At 45.0% G+C, this 23,310-nt stretch overlaps 7 protein-coding genes across 7 annotated transcripts; 5 read left to right on the top strand and 2 right to left on the bottom strand.

Annotated features, from left to right (window-relative positions):
- Nucleotides 1-274: 274 nt before the first annotated feature.
- F5147DRAFT_770039 (uncharacterized protein) lies at nt 275-607 on the bottom strand (the record flags this gene model as incomplete). The annotated part of the gene is made up of 2 exons (XM_041441106.1): nt 275-419; nt 444-607. 2 exons carry the CDS (start codon nt 605-607, stop codon nt 275-277), a joined length of 309 nt encoding a protein of 102 aa, XP_041296674.1.
- Nucleotides 608-790: 183 nt separating this feature from the next.
- Nucleotides 791-1,799, top strand: F5147DRAFT_649880 (uncharacterized protein; the record flags this gene model as incomplete). The annotated part of the gene is made up of 6 exons (XM_041433391.1): nt 791-848; nt 955-989; nt 1,058-1,198; nt 1,258-1,331; nt 1,469-1,619; nt 1,686-1,799. 6 exons carry the CDS (start codon nt 791-793, stop codon nt 1,797-1,799), a joined length of 573 nt encoding a protein of 190 aa, XP_041296673.1.
- Nucleotides 1,800-6,480: 4,681 nt separating this feature from the next.
- F5147DRAFT_553522 (alpha subunit of fatty acid synthetase) lies at nt 6,481-7,002 on the top strand (the record flags this gene model as incomplete). Its single annotated transcript, XM_041430450.1, has 3 exons — nt 6,481-6,725; nt 6,781-6,858; nt 6,915-7,002. Coding segments are annotated over 3 exons (411 nt in total), but the record flags the coding sequence as incomplete, so codon positions are not given.
- Nucleotides 7,003-7,100: 98 nt separating this feature from the next.
- On the top strand, nt 7,101-8,326 carry F5147DRAFT_743868 (acyl transferase domain-containing protein; the record flags this gene model as incomplete). Its single annotated transcript, XM_041439635.1, has 6 exons — nt 7,101-7,239; nt 7,266-7,636; nt 7,680-7,742; nt 7,797-7,892; nt 7,969-8,143; nt 8,193-8,326. 6 exons carry the CDS (start codon nt 7,101-7,103, stop codon nt 8,324-8,326), a joined length of 978 nt encoding a protein of 325 aa, XP_041296671.1.
- Nucleotides 8,327-12,050: 3,724 nt separating this feature from the next.
- On the bottom strand, nt 12,051-12,955 carry F5147DRAFT_770036 (uncharacterized protein; the record flags this gene model as incomplete). The annotated part of the gene is made up of 4 exons (XM_041441105.1): nt 12,051-12,242; nt 12,466-12,524; nt 12,589-12,681; nt 12,799-12,955. The coding sequence occupies 4 exons, from the start codon at nt 12,953-12,955 to the stop codon at nt 12,051-12,053; spliced, it is 501 nt and encodes a 166-aa protein (XP_041296670.1).
- A 597-nt stretch (nt 12,956-13,552) lies between these two features.
- Nucleotides 13,553-13,720, top strand: F5147DRAFT_570285 (uncharacterized protein; the record flags this gene model as incomplete). The annotated part of the gene is made up of 1 exon (XM_041430985.1): nt 13,553-13,720. A coding segment is annotated over one exon (168 nt), but the record flags the coding sequence as incomplete, so codon positions are not given.
- Nucleotides 13,721-22,450: 8,730 nt separating this feature from the next.
- F5147DRAFT_649877 (uncharacterized protein) lies at nt 22,451-22,912 on the top strand (the record flags this gene model as incomplete). Its single annotated transcript, XM_041433390.1, has 1 exon — nt 22,451-22,912. One exon carries the CDS (start codon nt 22,451-22,453, stop codon nt 22,910-22,912), a length of 462 nt encoding a protein of 153 aa, XP_041296668.1.
- Nucleotides 22,913-23,310: the final 398 nt, after the last annotated feature.

Here is a 23,310-nt window from a genome sequence, read left to right as displayed (position 1 = left end):
TTTCCTTACCTCGCAATATACCTTTGCCCTCACTCTCTCCAAACCTCGTTCCTTAACTTCCCTATACCTTGTCCGCGCTTTCCCGCGCTTTCCGCACCTTCGGCCACGTGTTCCCACACTTCGGATAGCCTCAGATACATTCCTACACCTCGCGCATTACCTATCTGCTATTTTCCCGCGCTTAGCACGCTCTCGGGTCGCACATATCCAACATCATTCTAGTAGCAATTCCCTTTAGGGTCGAACACGTCTGTTTAGACATAGCAGCTAGGCATTAGCTTGACCCAACCTTTTCTTGCCACCCAGCAAGGTTGTTGTTTCCACAGCGCTTCACATAGGGAATGACTGGAGAGGTGTTTAGCATGAGTTGTGCATCAAACTGCACTTTAAGGCATGTTGTAGATATGGCCTCTACAAGGCTACAGAGATGTCAGTCTCTACACCGGCCATATTCTTGGGCAACAGTCTGTGCTTCCTCCTGGTAAACATCCTTTGCTGTGGTGAGTGCATTTGTCAAGTTCTTGAACTTTTCATGGCATGCAGACTTTTGGACTGTTGTTAGCTTTGTGCGGACCCACTTTGTTTTGGCCATTGATTGAATGACCATGATGAGGAGGTAAATTTCAGACTGGTGAAGGTTGGAGTTGCTCAGTGTAGGCAGGACTTAGCTTAAGCTTTGTATAAAGATACTTTGGCTTGTATAAATAACACCCCCAAATTTAACACATGCTTTAAAACATATTTTGATTTGCTCCATGATGTAATCTAAGGTCTTTAAATTTAAATTTCAATGTTGGCCCTCCAATACTTTTTGGCCATCAACACTAGACAGTCTAAGCACCACATAGGTAAGTTACCTTGTGTCATATTGTCATTCAACCACATGCTGATTTTAATTAAATGTCAAGGCTATTATATCCCTCATGTTTTCTTTCATCATATTGTTCAGTCCAGGTCATACAGCCAAAAAATTTGACTATAAGTTTATGGTGAGTCCATCATTATTTTCTGCACTGTGTTTTACTTGACCATATTACAAGTTCTTGTGATGCCTCAGTGTACCATTGCATGTGATGACTTGGAGTCTGAGTTAGAGTACAAAGATGTATCTAAATTGGATGTATCATCATCTTTCATGGTAGGGCTCTCATTGACCACCACTCAGTCATTGGCTTCTGTACAGAATGGAGACATGGAGGTAATGATGCCTTACTTCGCTCACTGTGATTTAGTATCTCTAACTTTGTGCATCTCAAGATCATTTGGCACCTGCAACTCAAAAACCAGTTACTCAAGAATAACAATCAGACTCTGGGTGAGAAGAACAAAGTGTTAGCATCCAATCAATGTAGGCATTCAGGTGTGCAAGTTCCTAATGAGCTGAAGGCCTTTGACATTGAACTCTCAACCTTTGCTTGCAAATATGGTATTATTGCTGAGATGTTCCCACCCAAGCATGCATTCTTAGATTGCCTGTGCCAAACTCTCTGCCCATCATCATATCCGCTAGCCGCTATGCAAGCAAGGATGCCAAAGAACTTTGTCTTGTGATAGAGGTATATTCACTTCTACCGGATCACCTCCATCATTTCATACCTGCTTCTCATTTTCAATCATTGGTATGTTATTTTATATATTTCATCATCCGACCAAATACTGATTTATATGTAATTTAAATATCGCAGCTAGAGCAGCGTCTCCAAGGTGGACACTCCGGTGAGATTGGCAAACTATACTTGATGGCAGGGTGTATCTTTGGTTTGGATTTGTCCTACTTTGACCTGAGTTTCATGAAGTGAGATATCATTCCTGAGATCCAGAAGATGCTTGCATCAGGTACTGCTGGTGGTCACTCCTCACTGTCAAAGTTTTCACCTGTCCTTTTTACAAATTAAGAGATGGACCCCACAATGTTCACAGTTTTAGATAATTGGAAACCACTTGCAAAGGTATTTTTTTTAAGCTTCACTCTGTTCTTGTGCTAATAAATCTACATAGGCAATTGTAATTGTGATGTTCAGAAAGAATTCACTAGACATTTCTGACTGACCATATGCTAAGTGGAATGCTCGAAAATGAGGCACAATATCCTGTACTCCCAGTCTTCTTGCATGGGGTTGGGTTGCAGTGAGTTCTATTTCTGCTACAATTGATCCTCTGGATCAGCATCTAATTATCATTCTTTAGTTGATCTTCATCCTTTCTCCTGACACTTCATTTATGAAAGCTGGAGTTGGCACAAAGTCTTCACTACCATATACTGCCATGTTTACAGTGTAAAGAGTTGATTCTGTGAAGGCACTATGAAAGTTGTTACCTTAGAACTCAAAGGTATGAGTATGATTTAACCCAAAGAGACTGCCTGTAGAACTATCTCTTGATATAAAAATGCAAGGGATGTCTTGTTAAGATTGAAGGTTAAGAAAAGGAAAAGTTACCCAAGGTGCGTCTGAAGTTCTGAGAATGTGTCTGAAGTACTGAAGTACTTGTCTGATGTGAGCGAAAGTAGCCTGAAGTCAAGAAATAAAGGTCCAATGATGTGCAGAGGTTCCAAAGAGCTTGTGACTAAACAATGAGGTTCCTGAGAGTAGATACGGTGGGTATGTCAAAGTATGTTGAAGTATAAGACTTGCGAGGGTACCAAAGTATGGCTATGCAAAGCCTACCAAAAGAACTTTAAGACAGCAAGATGTGAAAATGGCAGTGGTCAAGCCAAACAATCATTCCAAATGAACAAAAAATCAATTGTGCAAAGTACAACTATCCAAAAGTGACTCTATAAACTATGACTTGTAGCAAGGGAAGTGAAGTGAAGTGCAAGGTAGCTAGCAAGCCCGATTATATCCTACAGTGTGACAGTCCAGAATTGTGTAGGCAAAACTAGTAGTGAGATAAGCTATCTGAAATGTAATAAGACTTGAGGCAAGTCACTACACAGATATGCATGTAATAACACATGAGGTGTGCTGCTATACATACTATTCAAATAAACAAGGCTTCAAACGGGCCGATGATATATCTGTCCCTATGACATATTCAATAATAGACAAATGAAGTCAAAATGCACCAGCAAAGTCAAATGGACACAGACAGGACATGGTACAGTGGATCACGAGTGGGAACAGGCCTTGGAAATGGATGGACAACCTTCAGATGACTTGGATGAATGTGCTGTAGGACTTAGAGTCCTTGTGGCCTTGTAGAAGCTATTTCTGCAGCATCTCTTAGGTCCTCGCATTGTGCACACTATCGCTAATGCAGTGTAACAATACAACTATGGCTGAGCAGGGAACACATAGTAAGCTCTTGGCCAAATATAAAAGTTGTGGTCTTGCACAGCCTAGTCTGCTATACTTGCAAGACAAGTGCATTCGACCTGAGGGGTTTACTGTTTGGTATTAGAATAATTAGTTATATAAAAAGGAAGATAGTCTGAAGCATGGGAAACAAAGTCCGAAGGTATAATTATGAGTCCAATGTCAAAATGTCAGGTCCGATGTTTTTGGGTTAGCGGGTTTTGTCAGGTTGTGTTGGGTTAGTGTCAGAAATGTAGTGAATGTTGAGGATAGTGAATGGCGGGTCACTGTCTGATGTTTTGGAGTGTTTTGGATAAAGAATGGATGATATTTGCAGAATTCAGCTAAGAACTACTAAATATCGGATGACCTCCTCCTACTCGGAGGTAGAAAGGTAAGTAATAGGTAGGAGGTATGTGAAATATATAGTGTCTATGTAGAATCTCAGAGTGCTATAGGCGAAAGTAGTAGCAATGATTTTCGGGTCTGATGTCCTATGTAATAAGACATGTGGTACTGCAGACATGTAAAAATGTGGTCTACAATGTTAGCGACGTGAAAATGAATGACTGTGCACCTAGTGGGGATAGATACGATAGGACATGACATAGGGAGGACATTTTCATTGGGTTAGCATTGGGTTTCATTGGATTAGCATTGGGTTTTGTTGGATTAGCGGATTAGCATTGGGTTTAGCAGATAAACATCAGATTGAGTGGTGTAGCACCTGAGCTCACGCTAGGCTCATATTCAGCTATTTTCCCATGCATGTCAAACACACAAATCACTTCCAATGTTATCCGACACTCATCCGCTCAATCCGATGTTTATCCGCTAAACCCGATGCTAATCCGACAGACCCGATGTTTCCCGCGCACTTGTCCTCCCTATGTCTTGTCCTGTCGTATCTATCCCCACTAGGTGCGCAGTTACTTGTTTTCACATCACTAATATTGTAGAACACATTATTACATGTCCGCAGTACATTGTGTCTTATTACATAGGACATCAGACCCGAATATCAGCACTACTACTTTCACCTATAGCACTCTGGAGTTCTACATAGATACTATATATTTCACATACCTCCTACCTATTACTTTACCTTTCTACCTCTGAGTAGGAGGAGGTCATCCGATATTCGTAGTTCTTAGCTGGATTCCGCAATATCATCCTTTCTTTATCCGAAATATCTGACAGTAACCCGCCATTCGCTATCCCCAACATTTGCTATATTTCCGAGGCAAACCCGACACTAACCCGATGCAACCCGAGGCAAACCCGCTAACCCAAAACCCAAAAACATCGGACCTGACATTTTTGACATCGGACTCATAATTATACCTTCGGACTTTGTTTCCCACGCTTCGGACTATCTTCCTTTTGTTATAACTGATTATTCTAATACCATACAGCAAACCCCTCGGGTCGAACGCACTTGTCTTGCAAGTATAAGCAGACTAGGCTGTGCACGACCACAACACATTTTTATATTGCTGGCTACTTACTTCGTGTAGTGCCCAGCAATTGTTGTATCTCTACAGTGGGTAAGTGTCAGATAACATCGGGAAGTGATTGGTGTGTGACAGGTGTTTGACATGCATTGGAAAATAGCAGCATATGAGCCTAGCACGAGTTCAAGTGCTACAGCAGTGTAGGACTTGGAGTCCTTGTGGCCTCATAGAGGTCTATTTTCCGATGCATGTTGAAATGCTAATCATTACCCAAATCATTCCCTATCATATCCGACTCAATACACACCAAACCCGAAAACATCAGACATCAGACATTGCATCGGGTTTCACATCGGCCTATCGGATATTGCGCACTGTAGCACTCGGATCAGCGCTGGGCACGTTGAAGGTACAACAATTCAGATGGTGAGTCTGAACAATGTTGGATCTTGCAGAACCTAGCTGCTATTCGACCCTAAAGGGTTTCTGGACCAGGCTCAAGGCTCAGAGAAGAGGGAATATGATGAAAACTTGCTGAATACTCAGACTCATACTGGTAACTGGTGAAAAGATAACTTGATTATGTAAGCTACAAAAGTGCAAACATAACACTAAGGTAAAAACAGTCTCTGCAAGCCCAGCCAGAAATGAATCCCTACAACGTATCCTGCCAATCTCATAGGTGCTTCATATCATACTCCTCGACACTCCTTTTACCTTCCAAGAGTTCCGTGCACTCATCCGAGTTGTCCAAAGGTCGTCCGTCCCATTCTGAGGCCTGTATACACTTCCGATCCTCCATACCATGTCCCGTCCGTATCTGTTTGACTTCGCTGGTGCATTTTCCACTTGTTCATCTGTTATTGATTATGTCTTAGGGGCACATATGTTGTTGGCCCATCAAAACCATTGGTTAATACATATAGCAGCATGCCTCGCACATTATTACATGCATATCTCTGAAGCGGCTCGCTTCAAGTCTTATTACATTTCGGATAGCTTATCTTGCTACTACTTTCACCTACACAGTTTCCGGATGGGTCCACTCGTTGCCTCTACTTCGTGTGGTCCTGCAAACCGTCAATGTGGTCCCACAAGCAAACTTCACATTTTAAATTCCTGCCCTGGAGCCTACTGTATCCCTGCATGATCTCGAGAAGCTCCATGGCATTATCAATCTGGAGAAGGTTGTCGTCGCCACTGGATTCGCTGAAGTTGGTCCTTGCAGTGGTTTATGAACTCATTGGGAAATGGAGGCATGAGGCGTGTCCACTATTAAGGGCTGCATCGAGATGGCCTGGCTTATGGGTTACATGAAGCACTTCAATGGGTAAGACTGGCTAGCTCGTCGATGACAAGGACATCAGAAGCTGCTGCAAGAAGGAGATTTTGAGCATGCTGGTGTGCGGATAATTGGTTAGCCACATCCCAACCTTTATCAGACGGGTTTTGATCTCCCCGCAGAGCCTGAGTTGTTCCACAGCTATAATCCCAAGAAGAAAGTCTTCAACCAAGAGATCGAGCTTGTTCATGGTTTGGAAGCAATTGAAGTCACACAATCTGAGGCCGAGAAGTTCAAGTATGAGCATGGCAACAAATGTGACATATGGACCGGAGAAAGTGACCAGTGGTTCGTCAAGTTCAAGAAGCATTCGCGCGGATTTGTCCCCAAGGTGTTCAAATTCAGTCGCCTCATTGCTGGTCAAATTCCCACTGGATGGGATGCTGGCCGCTACAGTATTCCACCAGATAGCATCGCTCAAACAGATCACGCCACTCTCTGGGTCCTTTTTTGCACTGCTGAGGCTTTGAACATGTCTGGAATAACTGATCCCTATGAACTATACAAGTGCTACCACCCCTCTGAAGTTGGCACTTGTGTTGGCAGCGGCATGGGTGGCGCGGAAAGTCTCACACAAATGTTCAAAGACCGTCACAAAGAGAAAGACATTCAGAACGATATCTTGCAGGAGACGTCAGTCCACATTTACTTTCCCTGGTGAATATACATAATTGACCTATCTTTACAGTTTCATCCACACTACTGGATGTATTAACCTTCTTCTGATGTCTTCTAGCAGCCTGGTGAAGATTCCTGTTGGTGCTTGGTGAGTCTTCATAACGATTCATCAATTTTTGTTTCTCATGTTGTCCCAAATTTCAGTGTGACTGCACTCCAATCACTCGAGATTGCCTCTGATACACTGTTATCTGGGAAGGCGAAAGTCATGATTACTGGTGGCTTCGATGACATCAGCACGGAAGGCTCTTACAACATGAAGGCCACGAGCAACACTGAGACTCAGTTTGCCATGGAACAAGAGCCCACTGAGGCCCCCAGGAGCCTGGCATGGGAATGGATCTGTACAACAGCTCGTCTGCTGCTCGTGCGGTCTGGAAAGGAGATGCACACTTGCTCACCGTGTACAGCTTTTCTATCGTTGAGATTGTCAAGGACAACCCAGAGGAGAAGACCATCCACTTTGGTGGTATCAAGGGTCAGGCAATTCATCAGCGGTACTGGACATGGCCTATGACACGATGGACAAGGACGGCGTTGTCAACACTCATCCCTTCTTTGCACATATTTGCACTGCAAAATACACTTTCAGCCACCCCCATGGTCTCCTTTTCGCTACTCAATTCACACAGATTGCACTCGTCGTCACTGAGCAAGCTACATTCAAATATATGCGAGCTAAGGGCTTCGTCCAGAAGGACTGCGCATCTGCCGGACATTCACTTGGTGAATATTCTGCACTTGCCTCCATGGTTGATGTCCTCCATATATCCGCTCTTGTTGATGTCATTTTCTACCGTGGTATCATGGTGCAGCGTGCCATCGAGCATGATGCTCACAGCTGCTCCAACTATGCTATGTGTGCTGTCAACACCAACCAGATCTTGAGGACCTTCACATCTTCATGAGGTCATTGACACCATTTCTACGTGTATGACTATGTTGCTTGAAATAGACAACTACAATGTCAAGGTCAGCGCTTTCTTCCTCTATACTTCCTCTCGTGGCTAATGAGTATTTGCATAGGGTCAGCAATATGTTTGTGCTGGAGAGCTACTTGCTCTGCAGACAATGACCAATGTCTTGAACTACCTGAAGGTTCTGAAGATCAATATCCACAAGGTTTGCAATTTATCCATCAGAACGATCACAGCTCACTGTTTGTCTCTATAGCTGACTGAGAAATTTGCTTGAGAAGGTCAAGGAGATGCTTGGAAACACCGTGATGAAGTGCTTCAAGCGCGCTAAGGAGAAACAGCAAGCAGAGGGCTACATCAAGCTTGAGCGTGGCTTTGCAATCATTTATCTGCCTAGTATTGATGTGTTCTTCCATTCTCCTTATCTCTGGAATGGCACCATGCCTTTCCGTGCATGTAAGTCATTCATATATATTACATTGATTCTGCTTATAACTTTCCCCAGGCCTCTCGAAGAAGGCCAACCCATCGCTTCTTAACCCTGACATGCTTATTGGAAAATATATCCCGAAATTGTTCGTCCAGCCATTCAACATTACGCATGAGTACGCGCAGCTCATCTATTATCAGGCATCTTAGCCCCATCGATAAGGTCCTCAAGAAATGGGATCAGGACAAATGGACGTCCCCTGAGCAGTGTCAGAAGCTTGCATTTGGCATACAGCTACCTCCCTTCATTACTATGCACACGTTTTACCCTACTATTTCCCTTCCTATTACCACGTCTTCTTCATACATTTTATCCCTTTGAAATTCCATTGGCATCGACTTCCCCCACCAGAAGTACTCCGTGGAGACATTGAGGCATTGCACACTAGGTTGGGAGAAGGGGGGTGACCTTTGGTACGAGTCAAATACCCTTGAGCACCAGCCTTCAAGTGACTCAAGTCTGAATCAAAGCACTTAAGTACGGATTACTATTTTCCAAAAAGCCTTGAGAGACTTCGACATTTTCTCCACTTATGTAATCAATCATCCCCAGCACATGGTCACGCCTGCTTTTTTTACTAACATTTTGAACCTTCACATTCGTGTGGCATGGTGTAACCCAACACAATCATGTGATATATGAGTCTCTGTCTACCTTTTTGTTTAACTTGGTGTAGAACGGTTCAACCTGGTTGGGAAGTCCTAGTATTATCCACATCTCTCAACTAGGGAATATCATACCTCACCCCTTCCATTATCTGACCCTTTCATCTCAATCTCATCCAGTCCTTTTGTCAGTCAATGCTGGTTTTCCCACCAAAAAATTCTGCTGGTGAGGCCAAATTTACCATAGGGCAAATCCCACTACCGCCATAGTGAGAATTATTCAGAAACAAACAAGCTCATGCATTTTCAGGTGTTAGTGCCCAACAAACTGGAAGAATCATCCCCAACCATCCGGCAGGCTTGGGCTGCAGCAACCTCACTCTCCCAGGCTGTCTCTGAAGGGGGATGCCCTCTTGCTGCAAGCTGAATGCATCGATGTTGCGCTGTGTGTGAGGAATGATAGCTAGATGAGAAGGGGTGAAAGGGGGAGAAAGGGTGAAGTGGGGTAAAACTCAAATAGACCTCTGGACGCGAGTATAGATTCGGCCCAAGGGGATTGCTACTGAGAATGATTCCTCTAAGTAAAATATGGAGGGGAAACTTAGAAACTGGTAAGAGTAACTGAGAATGGAAGAGCGCGCGACGTTGCACTTGAAGCGATGCGAGCATGAGCAAGCCACCGAAGGTGCGATATGATATGCAAATGAGCGACCGGAAGTTCGGCCGAGCACGAAAGCATGGAGAAAAGCCAACGGTTTATAGGAACCCGCATTTAGCGGATATGCGAAGGAGATGTGACATGACGATAAAGAGGGAGGAGAGTTCTGATGATGATGCGATGAGCGATGTGTGAACGATAGCGCGACCGTTAATACAGCACGCGATGTAGTCGGCTGAAGGTTTTTAGACTTAGAATCTGAGTGTTGCGTGCAAATGGATGATAATTTCGATAGCGGGAAAAGAAGATACATGAAAATTCCTAAGTCTAAAGTATATATTGTTGCGTGCGTAGCGCTGTTCGGAACCGAGAAGATAACAGTAATACATATTAAGGGTCTATAACGCAAGTAACGAAACATACGCAATATCATCTCCGAAAATATAATCAGTCTAACGCGAATGAGATAAAATACGCACCAATGGACAAGCGGAGGACATGGATAGGACGGAGGGGGATGCGCGACGGAACCGACGAAAAGCGGATGTGAACCGAAGTGCGTGCATGAGCTGCGGCCGTCGGCTGATGATAGGAAGGGTGCGCGCTGTGGTAGGACCTGAGAGACACTGCAAAAATAGCCTCTACGAGGCTACAAGGACTACAAGTCCTACAGCACCTAAAAAAATTGGGCCCTTTTCCTCAGAGTTTGAAGGGCACAGTACGAGCCATTCAACACACCTCAAATGCCGGGTGCAAATGGCAATCCAGCCAAGAGAATTTACCTTCTCTCCTTTGCCGATTTACGTAATACATGGAAAGGATCAATCCTTACAAACATACCGACCTTGGTTATACCCGACTCCCACTGGCATTTCAAAGTTGAACTGGGATCACTGACATCACTGGTGCAGCGATTGCACTCCATGAGAAGTGTTTGTGGGATTAATTTCATGGCAAGGTTCAGCAGAAACTTCTTCAGTCTCTTCTCCATGATGTTTGTCCATGACCAGAAGAAGTCCATAATGTCGGCAACCAACTGGCACCGTTTGATTTCCCTTGACCGACGTCGTTGTGCGACCTGCTGGATGTCTTCTAACTGGAAGAATGGTGTGACCCCCCCACATCTTTGCATCTATAACGGCAATTTTGGTCCTTAGACTATGATATGGCTGATGTCCAGAAAATACCTGCAGGATGTCAGTAATATAACAGTGAATGGGAAAGTGCGACACACCTACATCATAATACAGCCATAAGAGTAAACTTCACAGGCCTTAGTCAGCTTAATGTTGTCCATGGTAAGTACCTCTGGTGCCATCCACCGGGTATTGCCCATGTGATAGGAGGTATTCTGTGAGAATTGTTGATAAACTGAAGTCCCGATATAGAGCGTCCCACCACCGCTGACCAGGATATTGGTCTAGATTAAGGAACCATCATTTCTGGTCGGAGTAGGGTAGCAAACAATGCCTACACCGGTAAGGTCGCCTTAAACAATATTCCTGTCAAGTACTACAGGAGATCAGTCAACCAAAATGGAAGAGCCGTTTGAACACTCACAATACCGAAGACCAGCTGCTACCTCTCTAACCTGACATGTCAATTCAGGACTCAGCTTGTCTCCAATACATACCATAGTCAACTTCTTCTCTCTCAAAAGATTGACTTCCTGTCTCTAATAGTCATTTAGTGACCCATTTTCTAGCCATGGAGTGACTAATGTGGGAAGTGGCCCAAATCCCTTGGTAACACCCTCAAGAGTTGTCGCACGACAATCAAATCCAAATGTTGACCTCACAACGAATCTTCTGATGAGGGTCTGTGAGCAAATGCAATAGTGAAATACTTTGATAATGCTCTAACCTGGCCAAAACTTTGTACTAGTTCTCCATCTGCAAGCCCAGGGATCTTCAAGTTGATGACTTTGATCATGACCTTGGTGGTGATAGATAATTTAGGGGTGCAGCAGCAATTGAGCCATAGTCATTGGGTGTGGTGTTCTTTCTGAACAGTGTACTTTGGAAGTGGTTCAGCAGGTAGATTGGTGATAGACGTCTTGATAATGTGGTGGGAAAGCATTGCAGGTCGGGCGGAAAGGACAATAACAATATAAGTAAATTTTAAGGAACAAGTAAGAGACACAACGGGTTGAGAATAGCATGGTAAGGGGGTTTACAAGTCATGGGTCCATATAACACTGGTTATCCAAAATACTAGACAGAGTCTTATTCACCAGTCACTATCAAAGATGCAAACACATACATCAGTGTTTGTAAAAAAAAACATAACCACAAAAGATGACACACATGATGACCGTATCTGCAGTCTGCAAGTTGAGACCCAAACCACCAGCTCGTGTTGAGAGGATGAAGACTTTGATCTCTGAGTCCTTTGCATGCTGTACATGCAAGGCATGCTCTGCCATCTTCATACCAGCAGGAGGGGGGCCCAAAGTTTGTGGATATTGTTCTGAAGGGGAGTACTGGTGATAATGAGGTGGTAGCGGGAGTGATAGTACTGAGTGAGCTTCTGCTGAGTTTTGACTGGGTGTTTTCATATGGTGTCCCTCGTCTAATACTGAGGATGAACAACTAAGAACCAACAAAATGCTCAAACCCACTCAACGATGATCATGTGCACCCATTTGAGCTTGCTGAGAATAGGTCGGTCCTTAATGATGTACTCGTATGTGATGAGCAGAACTTGGAACTGACTCATCTGCGGTTCTCCTTGGAGGTCCTGACATTGTGCGGGGTTGCCCTTATACACTTGTAAATCAGGCGTCATGCAGCAATCGAATGTCTGAAGGGACGGTGAGATCACGCAAACACATAGCCAGGCTCGCTCACCTTTGATAGTAGGTTGGAATAGCACCATAACTCGCATGCTAATCAGAGCAGAGGTAGAGCAGCTGCAACACGAATTGAATGACAAGATTCAACGAGGATAGTGAGGCAGCTCCAATGCTATATATGAGCAACTGCGCCTGTGAATGAACAGCTGAACTTGCACAATCTCATCGAACCTGATTGAGAACCAGATCAAGAACATCCAGAATCTGAGCAATGACCATGACGGCGATGGCTGTTGACCACCAAAGATTTTGGGCTGCAAGAACCAACTCCAAGGAGACCAATGCTATCCTCACCTTTGGCAGCATCATGGAGACCTTCAGGCGCAGACTGCTCCATCATCTGAGGCTCATCATCCGGGTCTTCTCCTTCTTCCTCATCTTCCTCCTCTGCAAAAGTCTCTCAGGTATGGTTGCTGTTGACACAAATTCTGGTAGGAGTGTATGCGATCGGAGAGGTCGGAGACAATAATGCTGGAACTGTTCCTGTGAGAGCATGACAATGACCTGGTTGGGGATGACGAGGTGGCATAGGTATTGAGCTACCATATCTGGAGCTAGGGCTAGACAAGCCTGGGATTACGTAGAATTTGGTGTTCGCGACTCCATTGAGCGAGTGTTTGTTGATGGATGTGTCTTTAGGATTTGAGCATATACCAGTCATTGAAGAAACTGAACCTTCACGGCCAGGACACCAAAGTTGGAATGGGTGACGAGATTATACCAGCTGTCCAAGACTGGACATCTAACCAGAGGTGCATGGAAAGGTGTGTGACATAGCTTTGCTGTTATCTTCAACCTCAATCTCGGCCTCAGCATCTTTGTCTGACTCTTCTTCGCAGTCCCTATCGGGATGGCATAAATAGCTATAAAATTGCCATATGCAGGCAAGAGTCTTTGGAAGGAGGATTAAACTGGATTGAAGAAAGAATCAACTAGAAAAGAAAGAGTGAGAAACAAAGGTGACTGTTTCGAGAGGATCATGGGAAAATTGGTCATGACCAGGGGTCCTTATCACTGCATCAGATATGTATTCCCTCAGTTGATATATGCCGTACATTATATAGGCAGTCTGCTGTTCAGAAATCATGGAAATGTAGGTGGCCTTAGGGACAATGCTGGTCATCCTGTTCTGGACATTGGGCAGCTCAACGCAGATTTGCAAGGTTCTTCTACTTCGCTTGAGCTTATTATAGAATCATTGAGGCACAACTCTATGTAGACCCCCTTCGATTGCTCGAACTTCCCAGCAAAGACGTGAAAGGAGAAATTTTCATTCATGCATGGCCTAACAGGGGTTTTAGATCGCTTCTCAGAAGGTCTATGCACATGGAAGATCTTGCCATCCTTGCTTGAGGAGGTACGTGTCCTATCCCTATTTCCAATTCAAGCTGCAGAACTGATGGTACGCCGTTTCGTTGGCAGATGAAAGACACGCATTCGCTTCTGTATATCCTTCTGAATGTATTTGCTATCTCCAATGTTCGTTCTGCACCGCAGTTTGCTTCACTTTCCACTTGTTCTGCCTAATCTTGAGCCCCTGTTTACCATCAAGGACACGTCACAGAATATACTGACACTTCTGGACAATCTCCACATGTTGCGGAGTAAAACTCAAGGGTGTTTTTGCGAATGTGAGCAACAGAATCGGTATTACATCTCACACAGTTTACATTATTTTCAGAGGTTCTCCCACTTGTGTATCATGCGCTGGAGTCTGAGCATGCTATGGTGAGTTTGTTAATCAATGACATGTCATAGCATGATCCGATTAGGTACAGGTACAAGAGTGTGCCCTAAAGGTGGTTCCAGATCTTTGTGAGACAATTGATTATGCCGAGGTTTCCAGTATACTGTTCCCCCGAGTGGCTGTGAGTTGCAAACATGTTGTCTATGAAAAATGCTGAATCTTGCATCGTGCAGCTGGTAATTATCGATGTTGTGTGCGCATCTTGTTAATTAGCATGTAGGATTCTGAAGTGGCGCTCGTCTGACTGCCCGCTAGGCTAGTGACCCTCCCTTCCATGTATGGATAGCAAAAATCTACATTTTACATTTGCATTATCATCTTTGCGTCATTTAGCCCTTTTCTTGCTGTGCCTATCTCTTGTCTGTCCTTATTTGCACCTTGCTGAGGCTCAATGGAGATCTCAGACTCCTGTGAGTATGAATGCGGGAATGAAAGGAAGATTACACTCTGACAATTGCGCAGTGTTGTCATGCATGACTCACCTGTACATATGCTCTATTAGGATATACAATGATGAATACAAGACATACAACAATAAATACAGCAGACTGCGCGCGGCATAATGGCAAATTGAACAGTTACCAAAGATCCACCATAGGAAACAAGGCCACAAAGGTCAACCACAAGGACAAGGACTTCAGGTTCCGCCTGAATAACTAGAAAAAGTGCAATGGGGTGTGAAAAAAAAAGGTTTCTAGCTGCATTGAAATCAATCACCCACCGCGAAGATGTCATACCTAGAATGGACGACCGATATGAACGATAAACTGATCGTGTTGATGGCAGCGGTGAAGTGGTCAGGGACTTTATTGTGATGTGTGTCATCTAATGTATTCATTCTCACTTGGACGTGTAGATAAGCCTAGGATGTGAGGTTCACAAAATCAGCGCCAACGCATGAATCTGGAGTTGACTGCGCCAGGGGCACTCACCTCCCTGATATCATATGCAAGAAAATTCGCATTGGAACGAGTGCTAGCTAACTCTCGGACATGCATTCAGACTCCAAAATGGTGGTGTCACAATACCACCTACCTGGCCGAGGTCCACGAGCTCTCCCAGCATCATGGGTACCCAACGATCAGAATACAATTTCTTTGGTATCCTCCAAGGAGTTCAACACTATGATTTGTGGGTGCAATGCCCCAAGATACATGATATAGCCTACGAAAGAATGTTGGCCGAAAGTAGTTGTATTAAACACGCGGACAGCTCACCATACAGGATTCCCCATTTTGCAAACACTTTGGCTAAGTCAACTAACGGAAATATCAAATAAGCTCCCAATGGTTGGCTTTTGTTGGGACCAGGAGGTGGTGGTATGGGCTGGTGCATGTCCTTTGGCTTGCATTGTCTGAGTCTTTTGTGAATGCACCCGATTTGTGAACATCGTGAGCTTTGGAGAAACTCAGGAGAACCGAATAAGACCCGACTGGTTACCAGAAGCCCAATCACTCCCTTATGGCAGCAGCGATAAAGATTGTCGCCCCACTCACTATCAAGCACTACCACCTTGCCTTCACTACTACTATCCACCATGGGTGATGAAACGGAGGTTGCTCTTGTGCGGAAATGGCCCTGTGGCATTCTACACAATGAATCGGAGCATTCAAGGTTACGGAAACGGCTATACTCAGTGATCCAGGAACCTACTAAGAACCCAATCCCAGATGTTCCCTCAGTTGTCCGACTTCACGAGCTGCACTGCACAGATTCAAGCCACGTCTTAAAAGATATGCCATTCCCGGTGTAGGTTTACAACTCAGAGTGGTGCTATAGGCTCCAAACTGATATCTTTATGTTGTAGGTCGTGCACTGCCTATCTGCTATACTTGCGGAACAAGTGCGTTCGACCCTAAAGGGGAAGCTAGTGCAGCAAAGGTCTAGAAATGGACGCAGAAGGTGCTGCTTGTCGGCCGATGCGAAGTGTGGGAAAGCGGCGGGTGCGCGCGCGTAGCGTGGGAACGTAGTGGTGGGCGAAAGCCGAAGGCACGGGAAAGACGCGGCTGCAAAGCGGCCGATGCGCAAGGGGTCCGGATGATAATAGAGACGATAGAAAATAGGAATAGATGTAGAGCCAAGTGATAACTGATATGATGTGAGCGGTAAATGGATACTGATTACCAATAGCTACCAACTGTAGGCTAATGGGAGTTTGCTACTGGAACGACCGGAAAACAAGCTACTGAATGGTATGTACTGCTAGTGCTTAAGTAAAGTGCTAAGCGCTGTCACACGGAACCGAGCCGACGCGCTACCGAGTTAGGTATGTAAAGCTATATGTAAATAAGGGTCTATGACAAAATAAAGGTGGTCCGATGCGAAAATGGTCTGATATGTAAATATAATCATGAAATAATGTACCATTGGGTTGGTTTTGGACTATGGATGGGTGCGGAATGTCGGCCGATGAAGCGCGAGAAAAGCGGCCGCTAAGCGCGGCTGTGCGTGCACGCGGGAACGTTGCGGCCATCGTGGGAAAGTTGCGGCCGCTATGCGCGGCTCGCGGGAAAGCTGCGCTTCATGTAGGAAAGTAATAGGGTGCTGAGGGATACCACAAAAATAGCCTCTACAAGGCTATAAGGACTTTCAGTCCTACACTGGAATACGAAATCTCTGAAATTCTGGACTCCAAGATCGACCGCCAGAGACGTCACTGCCAACTACTATACTTAGTACGTTGGGCCGGATACGAGGGAACAGACGAAGAAACTTCCTGGATACTCGCAACCAAACTCGGAAATGCGCCGGAACTTCTATTGGATTTCCACTTGGCATATCTGGATAAGCTGGGACCAACTTCTAACAAAAAGTAAAAAAGACATGCATATATTTACATTATTTAGGTGTCCGACATCCAGACTTTGGATCCGACGACCTAAGAATCCATCTCCATGTCTCCGCCGGCCTCCTTTTCTGCCTCCTCCCCATTTTCCTCCTCCGGAGCATCCTCCACATGCATCCGGAAACCGTTCCTCAGACTCTCCATGAAGAGAGCCTGAAACACCCTCTGCTCCTCCATGAACCAGAGCATGTTTTCACTCACCCAGTCCATCGCAGCCCTACTTCCTTCCGCCGCTGCAACACCTCTCTCCATCAGCCCATTGGTCCGGGCCAGTTCCACCACAATGTTGTTGGTGGCTGCGACCCAGGCCTGGTCATCATACTCCACCCAGTCTTGATCCTCCCCAATAACCGTCTGGGGATTGGAGACTATTTCCACGTCGTCGTCAATGTCCTCCGGACTGCGCTGACATCTTTTGCCCTTGCCCTTTGGGGATGGAGATCCCTCCGGACACGTGCGTTTCTTGCCTTTGCCTTTGCTGGCTGGCGCCTTGACAGGCGGATTTCTGCCGAAGCACTTCTCCTTGGACGTGCGGCACTGGTTGCAGGTCCGGATCTTTCAGAATCATCAGTAATCATCCGGATCCGGACAAAAAGAAAACTCACCCTAGGCATCTTAGACGCTACTGCCCAGGTGCAAATCTTGCGCCTAAGGACACACATCTCACACGCGACCTCCGGATCCACCGGACCGGAGGACTAACATTTTGTTAAACTCCGGAAAAACACAAAAAACCTCATCTGACTCACCTCCGACATGTTGCCCATCCTAACCTTTGCCAAATGCTCCTGCTCACACTCAGCCAACCTTTTCTGGGTCTCCTCGATATCCTTCTGCTTCTGTTCCTCCATCCGTTTCCGCTCCTCTTCTGCCTCCTTGCGCTTGTGCTCCTCTTCCTCCGCCTCTCTCCGAGCGTCCACCTTGAGTCGCGTGATTTCGGCCACCATTTCGGCCTGCCTCTCTTGGAGGAGTTGCTGGGCAGACTTCGAGTTGCCAGAAGTGGAGTTAGACATGTTAAAACAGTAATTGGAGTTAGGGGGAAAGTTTTAGACGTCTCATGGGCGCCCTGGCCTACTTATATGTCCAGTTCTATTTTTACGAGCTCCACCCATCATCCCGCATTCATAACAGTCCGGTCCGGACTTCCAGATCAGAAGCCTCGTGGGCTTGGCCCTAAGAGGGGGATACTGTCATATCCCGTGTTCCAGACCCGGACCTATCACACACATCATTTCCGGACTTCCGGATCCGGCCGACTTCTATCTATCGTCCAGATCCGACCCACGTCTATCTTCCATGCCTTATCCCTTTGTACATTCCTTCTCCAGTTAGACTATACTCATTTTCCGTACCTCGTTTCATTTCCGCCTTTATTTTCCTATGTTCTCATCTCCGTCTCCATTTACTATTTTCCGATAGACTAGTGTTTGACTTTTCTATACGCTCCGTCCACAGCCTCGCATAGCCTCAGACTGCACTGACTGATTCTCCGTTAAGTCCTCAGTAGTATATAAACCCTGTAGAATCTTTGTACTTCCTCAGTTCAAATATTATCTTAGACTCTGCTCATTCCCTTCTCCGTCCGACTTGAGTTTCTCCTCTCGTCATCCTCCACTAGTCTTAGGATTGATTCCTATAGACTTCTCACCTCTGCCTCTACCTCTGGTAGTCCTCCACTGTTTCCTTTCTAGTTCGGACATTGTCCAGATTAGTCTTATCCTTCATTCCCGAATGTCTGCCAGAATTCCTGTGCATCGGACATCGGACTCCGGACTCGTCCGACAACCTTCGGACATCGTCCAACAGCCCTCGGAAGTTAGGGGCATGTACTCGGGTAAGGGGCGCAGTGCACGAGCTGAAGCCAAGCCCTTCGGATCCGACCCTTGAGCACGTTCTTAACAGGATGTGAAAACAAGTAACTACGCACCTAGTGGGGCTAGTGCAATGGGACTGGACATAGGTAGGACGAGTGTGCGTGATATCCAATAGGCTGATGTGAAACCTGATGTCCAATGTCCGGTGTTTTTGGGTTTGGTGCGTATTGAGTCGGATATGATAGGGAATAATCTGGGTAATGATTAGCATTCAACATGCATCAGAAAATAGACCTCTACGAGGCCACAAGGACTCCAAGTCCTACACCACAGTACATCATGTCTTATTCCATAGGACATTGGACCTGAAATATTGTGCTACTACTTTCACCTATAGGGTTCTGGATTTCTACATATCTACATAAATATTGGACTCCCCATAGCATCATCATCATCCAAGTAGAGGAGAGTTGTCTCTGACACTTAGGGGTCAAACCCGATATTTCGTAGTTCTTAGTTGACATTGCAAATATGGTCGTTTCTTCACCGTCCATATCTGTTATCATTATTATTGCACATACCACTTGCTTTCCCAACACTTGCTATCGTGTCACTATTAGTTTCTGATACACTGAACCCGAACCCAAAAACATCAGACCCGATAACCTGAAAACATTGGACCTGACACTTTTGCATTGGACATCATAATTATACCTTCAGACATTGTTTCCCACACTCGAATTATTGACCTCACATCACTCACTGACCCCCAAAACTATGCCCAGACTGCAGACCCCTGGATCAAATGCACTTGTCTCACCAAGTATAGCAGACTAGGTAGTGCAAGACCACAACATAAAGATATCAGTTTGGAGCCATATTTGTATAGCCCCACTCTGTGTTATATACCCACAGCACTTTTGGCAGCTCACTCACACTCGCATCGCACCAGCGCTAACCATTGTGTTTCCTCTATTCTCAGTTACCCTTACCAGTTTCTAGATTTCCCTTCATATTTTACATTAGAGGAATCATTCTCAGTAGCAATCCCCTTGGGCCGAATCTATACTCACATCCAGAGGTCTATTTGAGTTTCACCCCACTTCACCCTTTCTTCCCCTTTTACCCCTTCTCATCTAGCTATCATTCTTTGCACACAGCATGGAGCTTTCAAGAGTTCAAGGGAGTGTCAAGGAATGCAATGTGAGATTATCAAAAAGAAATGGAGGATACATGCTGTTACAATTAACAATGAACCTCCTTTACTACTAGCCATAGGTTTACAAGGTAGATTGCTAAGGTCAAGTTAGAGAAACTATACATGGTAAATACTGGCTACTATATACGTAGTGTTGAAGCGGAGCTCCAATATACAAGGGGAGTCTGAATGGTGATCGTCCAATGGGATAAAGGGCGCAAGGGAATTAGGTAGAATATTCTGTGAATAAGTGAAAGGTGAAATGGTGACAAGTGAAGATGTGAAATGGTGAAAAGGTGAAGGGTAAGCCTAAGAACCGTAACATTACCCCCTTTCTAAACCTGTTGTTCTCCCAGAATCAACTACTGTCAAAAAGAAAAATCTAAAGTAAGGAGTAGGTAATTTTTTTTTACTTTAATAGGTCAATGTCCACACTGCGTGAGTATGGCTTCTTCGCTCGTACTAAGTCCATATGTCAGAGGGATCCTCCTCTGGACGCGTACTTGACTCATCATCCTCCATTGAGCCTATGTTGGTCCTTCAGACCATGTCCTACCTACCTCTCTTCTATCTGCCTGATAAGGCCATGTGTTGCCCTCAACACCGTCGCAAACATGTAACCTCATAAATGGCAAGTCTGTAAAGTCAAAAAAAAAGTTTTTCATATGTCGTAAAGTTTGTCGTTTTCGTTTCGTAAAAATTCAATTTGTCATCAGTTTTCTTCTGGTCAGAGGCACTTCCCGTCTTGGGCACCTGTAATCAATTTGTCCCGCAGTTTTATTCTGCTGTCCTTTCTTGATCGTTTTTGAATTTCCTTCTAGTCCTTTTAAAGTCTTCTACCACTATTTCAGGTTTCAATTACTCTAAATGCCACGCTCTGGCTCCCTAAGGTCTAAAGGTCTGATCTAATCGGATACTGATCGGACATTACTGTTTTTCGTCAGTTTTCTTCTCTGGTTCTGTCTTTGAATAGTTTTGGCTCTATTTCCTAATACCTATGTCTGTTGAGAATTACTGCTCCATGTTTCAGAGGGAACAACTCAATTGGTTCGGGTTCAGGGTTCATTTTGTTATTCCAGATTCTACTGGGTAGTCGTCGATAGTGAGGTTCAATTTTAATTCGAAGCAGATTGTAGACTGCTTATTGGTGGTCATAATCGGTAAAGGTTGCAATTTTTGATAACCAGGTTTGAAACTGGTCGTCCTAATACAGATCAGTGTCTAAGTGACAATTCACCTCTCTTCTAGGGTCTAGCAATTTTGTTCACCAGGGTTGAAACTGGTATTTCATTCCGTTCGGTATAGTCAAGGGGCTCCTGTGCCCAGGCAGTTACTTCTGCTGTTCCTAATATATGACAACCTCCCTTCTTGGTTTGGATCTTGTCTTTGAGTCCTGGTTTCGACAACTAGTAGATGTCTTTCTCGTCCTTTGTATAAATCCTAGTGTCTTTCGTTCTAACCAACTAGTAGACGTCTTTCTCGTCCTTCATGTAAATCCTAGTGGTTTCCTATAGGCTCTTCCCGTCCTAGGGCGCCTAGACAGTCTTTCTCTACCATCATTGGTTGTACCTCTCTTCTAGCGAGAAGGCACGGGTTCATGTAAGATATCAAGATCAAGCGCCAGTTGCATTCTGGAATCCGATTCGCTTGTCTTTTCAATCTGATAATGTAATCATCGGAAGTAGGGTCCCCAGAGTTACCCGGATCTACCGCATCTACTTTGTTCTGATTCTTCCCGAAGGGTCCCGGCATTACCCGGATCTACCACATCTTCAGGGATCTTCGTATCGTAGTCTAATCTAGTAGAAACTATAGTATTGTATCATAGTGCTCAGCAGGCAGGGTCTTGGGCCAACACTGAGGACATTGGGTCGAACACCTAGATGTGTCCGCCCTCCATAGACTGGTGGCCACAAGTGCGGGGCCTGGTCTAGGACTACTAACTATAAAGGGGTCTGGCTACGGTCATAAGAGGGAATATCATTTGTTGAGGAGTTGTGTCTCCTGTCGGCGCCGTCATGGCGCGTGATGCCAAAGCATAGGTTTCTTAAGGCACCCCAGGCCTATAGCGAAGTCATTTGTCTATGGGTTTTGTCCCATGTCGGTCGTCGTCGTGGTCGATGATCAAAGGTGCAGCCAAGCTGCATCTAGTGGTGAGTACCCTCCGGGCTGGCCAATCCCAGCGCTTGGAGGGCCTCATCGTCGTGGTCCGTCTTGGTGTGCTAGTTCTGAAGAGAACACACAAGCAAGGAATAACTTGACCTTTTGTTACGATTAACAATGAACCTCCTTTACTACTAGCCGTAGGTTTACAAGGTAGATTGCTAAGGTCAAGTTAGAGAAACTATACATGGTAAATACTGGCTACTATATACGTAGTGTTGAAGTGGAGCTCCAATATACAAGGGGAGTCTGAATGGTGATCGTCCAATGGGATAAAGGGCGCAAGGGAATTAAATAGGATGTTCTGTGAATAAGTGAAAGGTGAAAGGGTGATAAGTGAAGATGTGAAATGGTGAAAAGGTGAAGGGTAAGCCTAAGAACTGTAACACATGCCCAGTGCCAACCTGAGTGTTATAATGGCCTACAAGCAGCTGTGGGTCACCCTTTGGGATCAGCCTCATATTTGCATAATCCACAAAAAGATTAATGCCTACATCTGGCAATCATCCTTGACTTCTAATGTGGCAATGTCTGACATTGAAAATGAAGATTTTACCTCTGACTTGATATGTTTGGCAATCACAAATGTAGTGTGTAAGGAATCCAACAACTTTCCTGGACATCCAACTACTGACTACAATCTCATCAATATTTCAGATATTCCTGGACAAGTCACCCCCACTCCATTCACAATCACTCCTTCAGCACCAGCCATCCTAATGCTTGCCCCTGGAAATACTACCACTGCTCCCAATCCTCCAACCTTCTTGCTAGCTATTCTAGCACCAGGACCACCTGTAGTGTCTGCTGCCACTGCAGCCTCTGAAGTCCCTTCAGCAGCTGCTGTTTGATTCAGAGGTTCCTGGAGTACCTACTGATACATTGGTGGTAGTGACAGCCCCATCTTCTTGTCATCAGGGCTGAGGGAGGAAGGCAGAGATGCTGGCACCTGTATCTAGTGGATCATCAGGTGAGCAGGACAGCTGACCAACACAATCCCAGAAAAAGTAGTATTAAGGACCACCACCTACAAACTGCTATTAATACTTATATATAGGTATTGTTTGATATGTTTCATTGAGGATGATGCTAGTTGCAATCAAATTTAATTGAAACCCATCTGTATGTATTCCAATGTTGTGGAGACCCAGTTAGGTTATTTGGATAAGCCTTGGGATCTAGATCTCAAGGTACTACAAAATTAGCTTAGACAGTGACAGCTAACAGTCAATATTGCAGACTTGGTTGA

Source organism: Suillus discolor, assembly GCF_016758755.1.
Source record: "Suillus discolor strain FC423 chromosome Unknown F5147scaffold_9, whole genome shotgun sequence".
NCBI classification, from domain to species: Eukaryota; Fungi; Basidiomycota; class Agaricomycetes; order Boletales; family Suillaceae; genus Suillus; species Suillus discolor.
The sequence above is the reverse complement of the archived record's forward strand: the minus strand, read 5'-3'. Positions and strand labels throughout refer to the sequence as shown.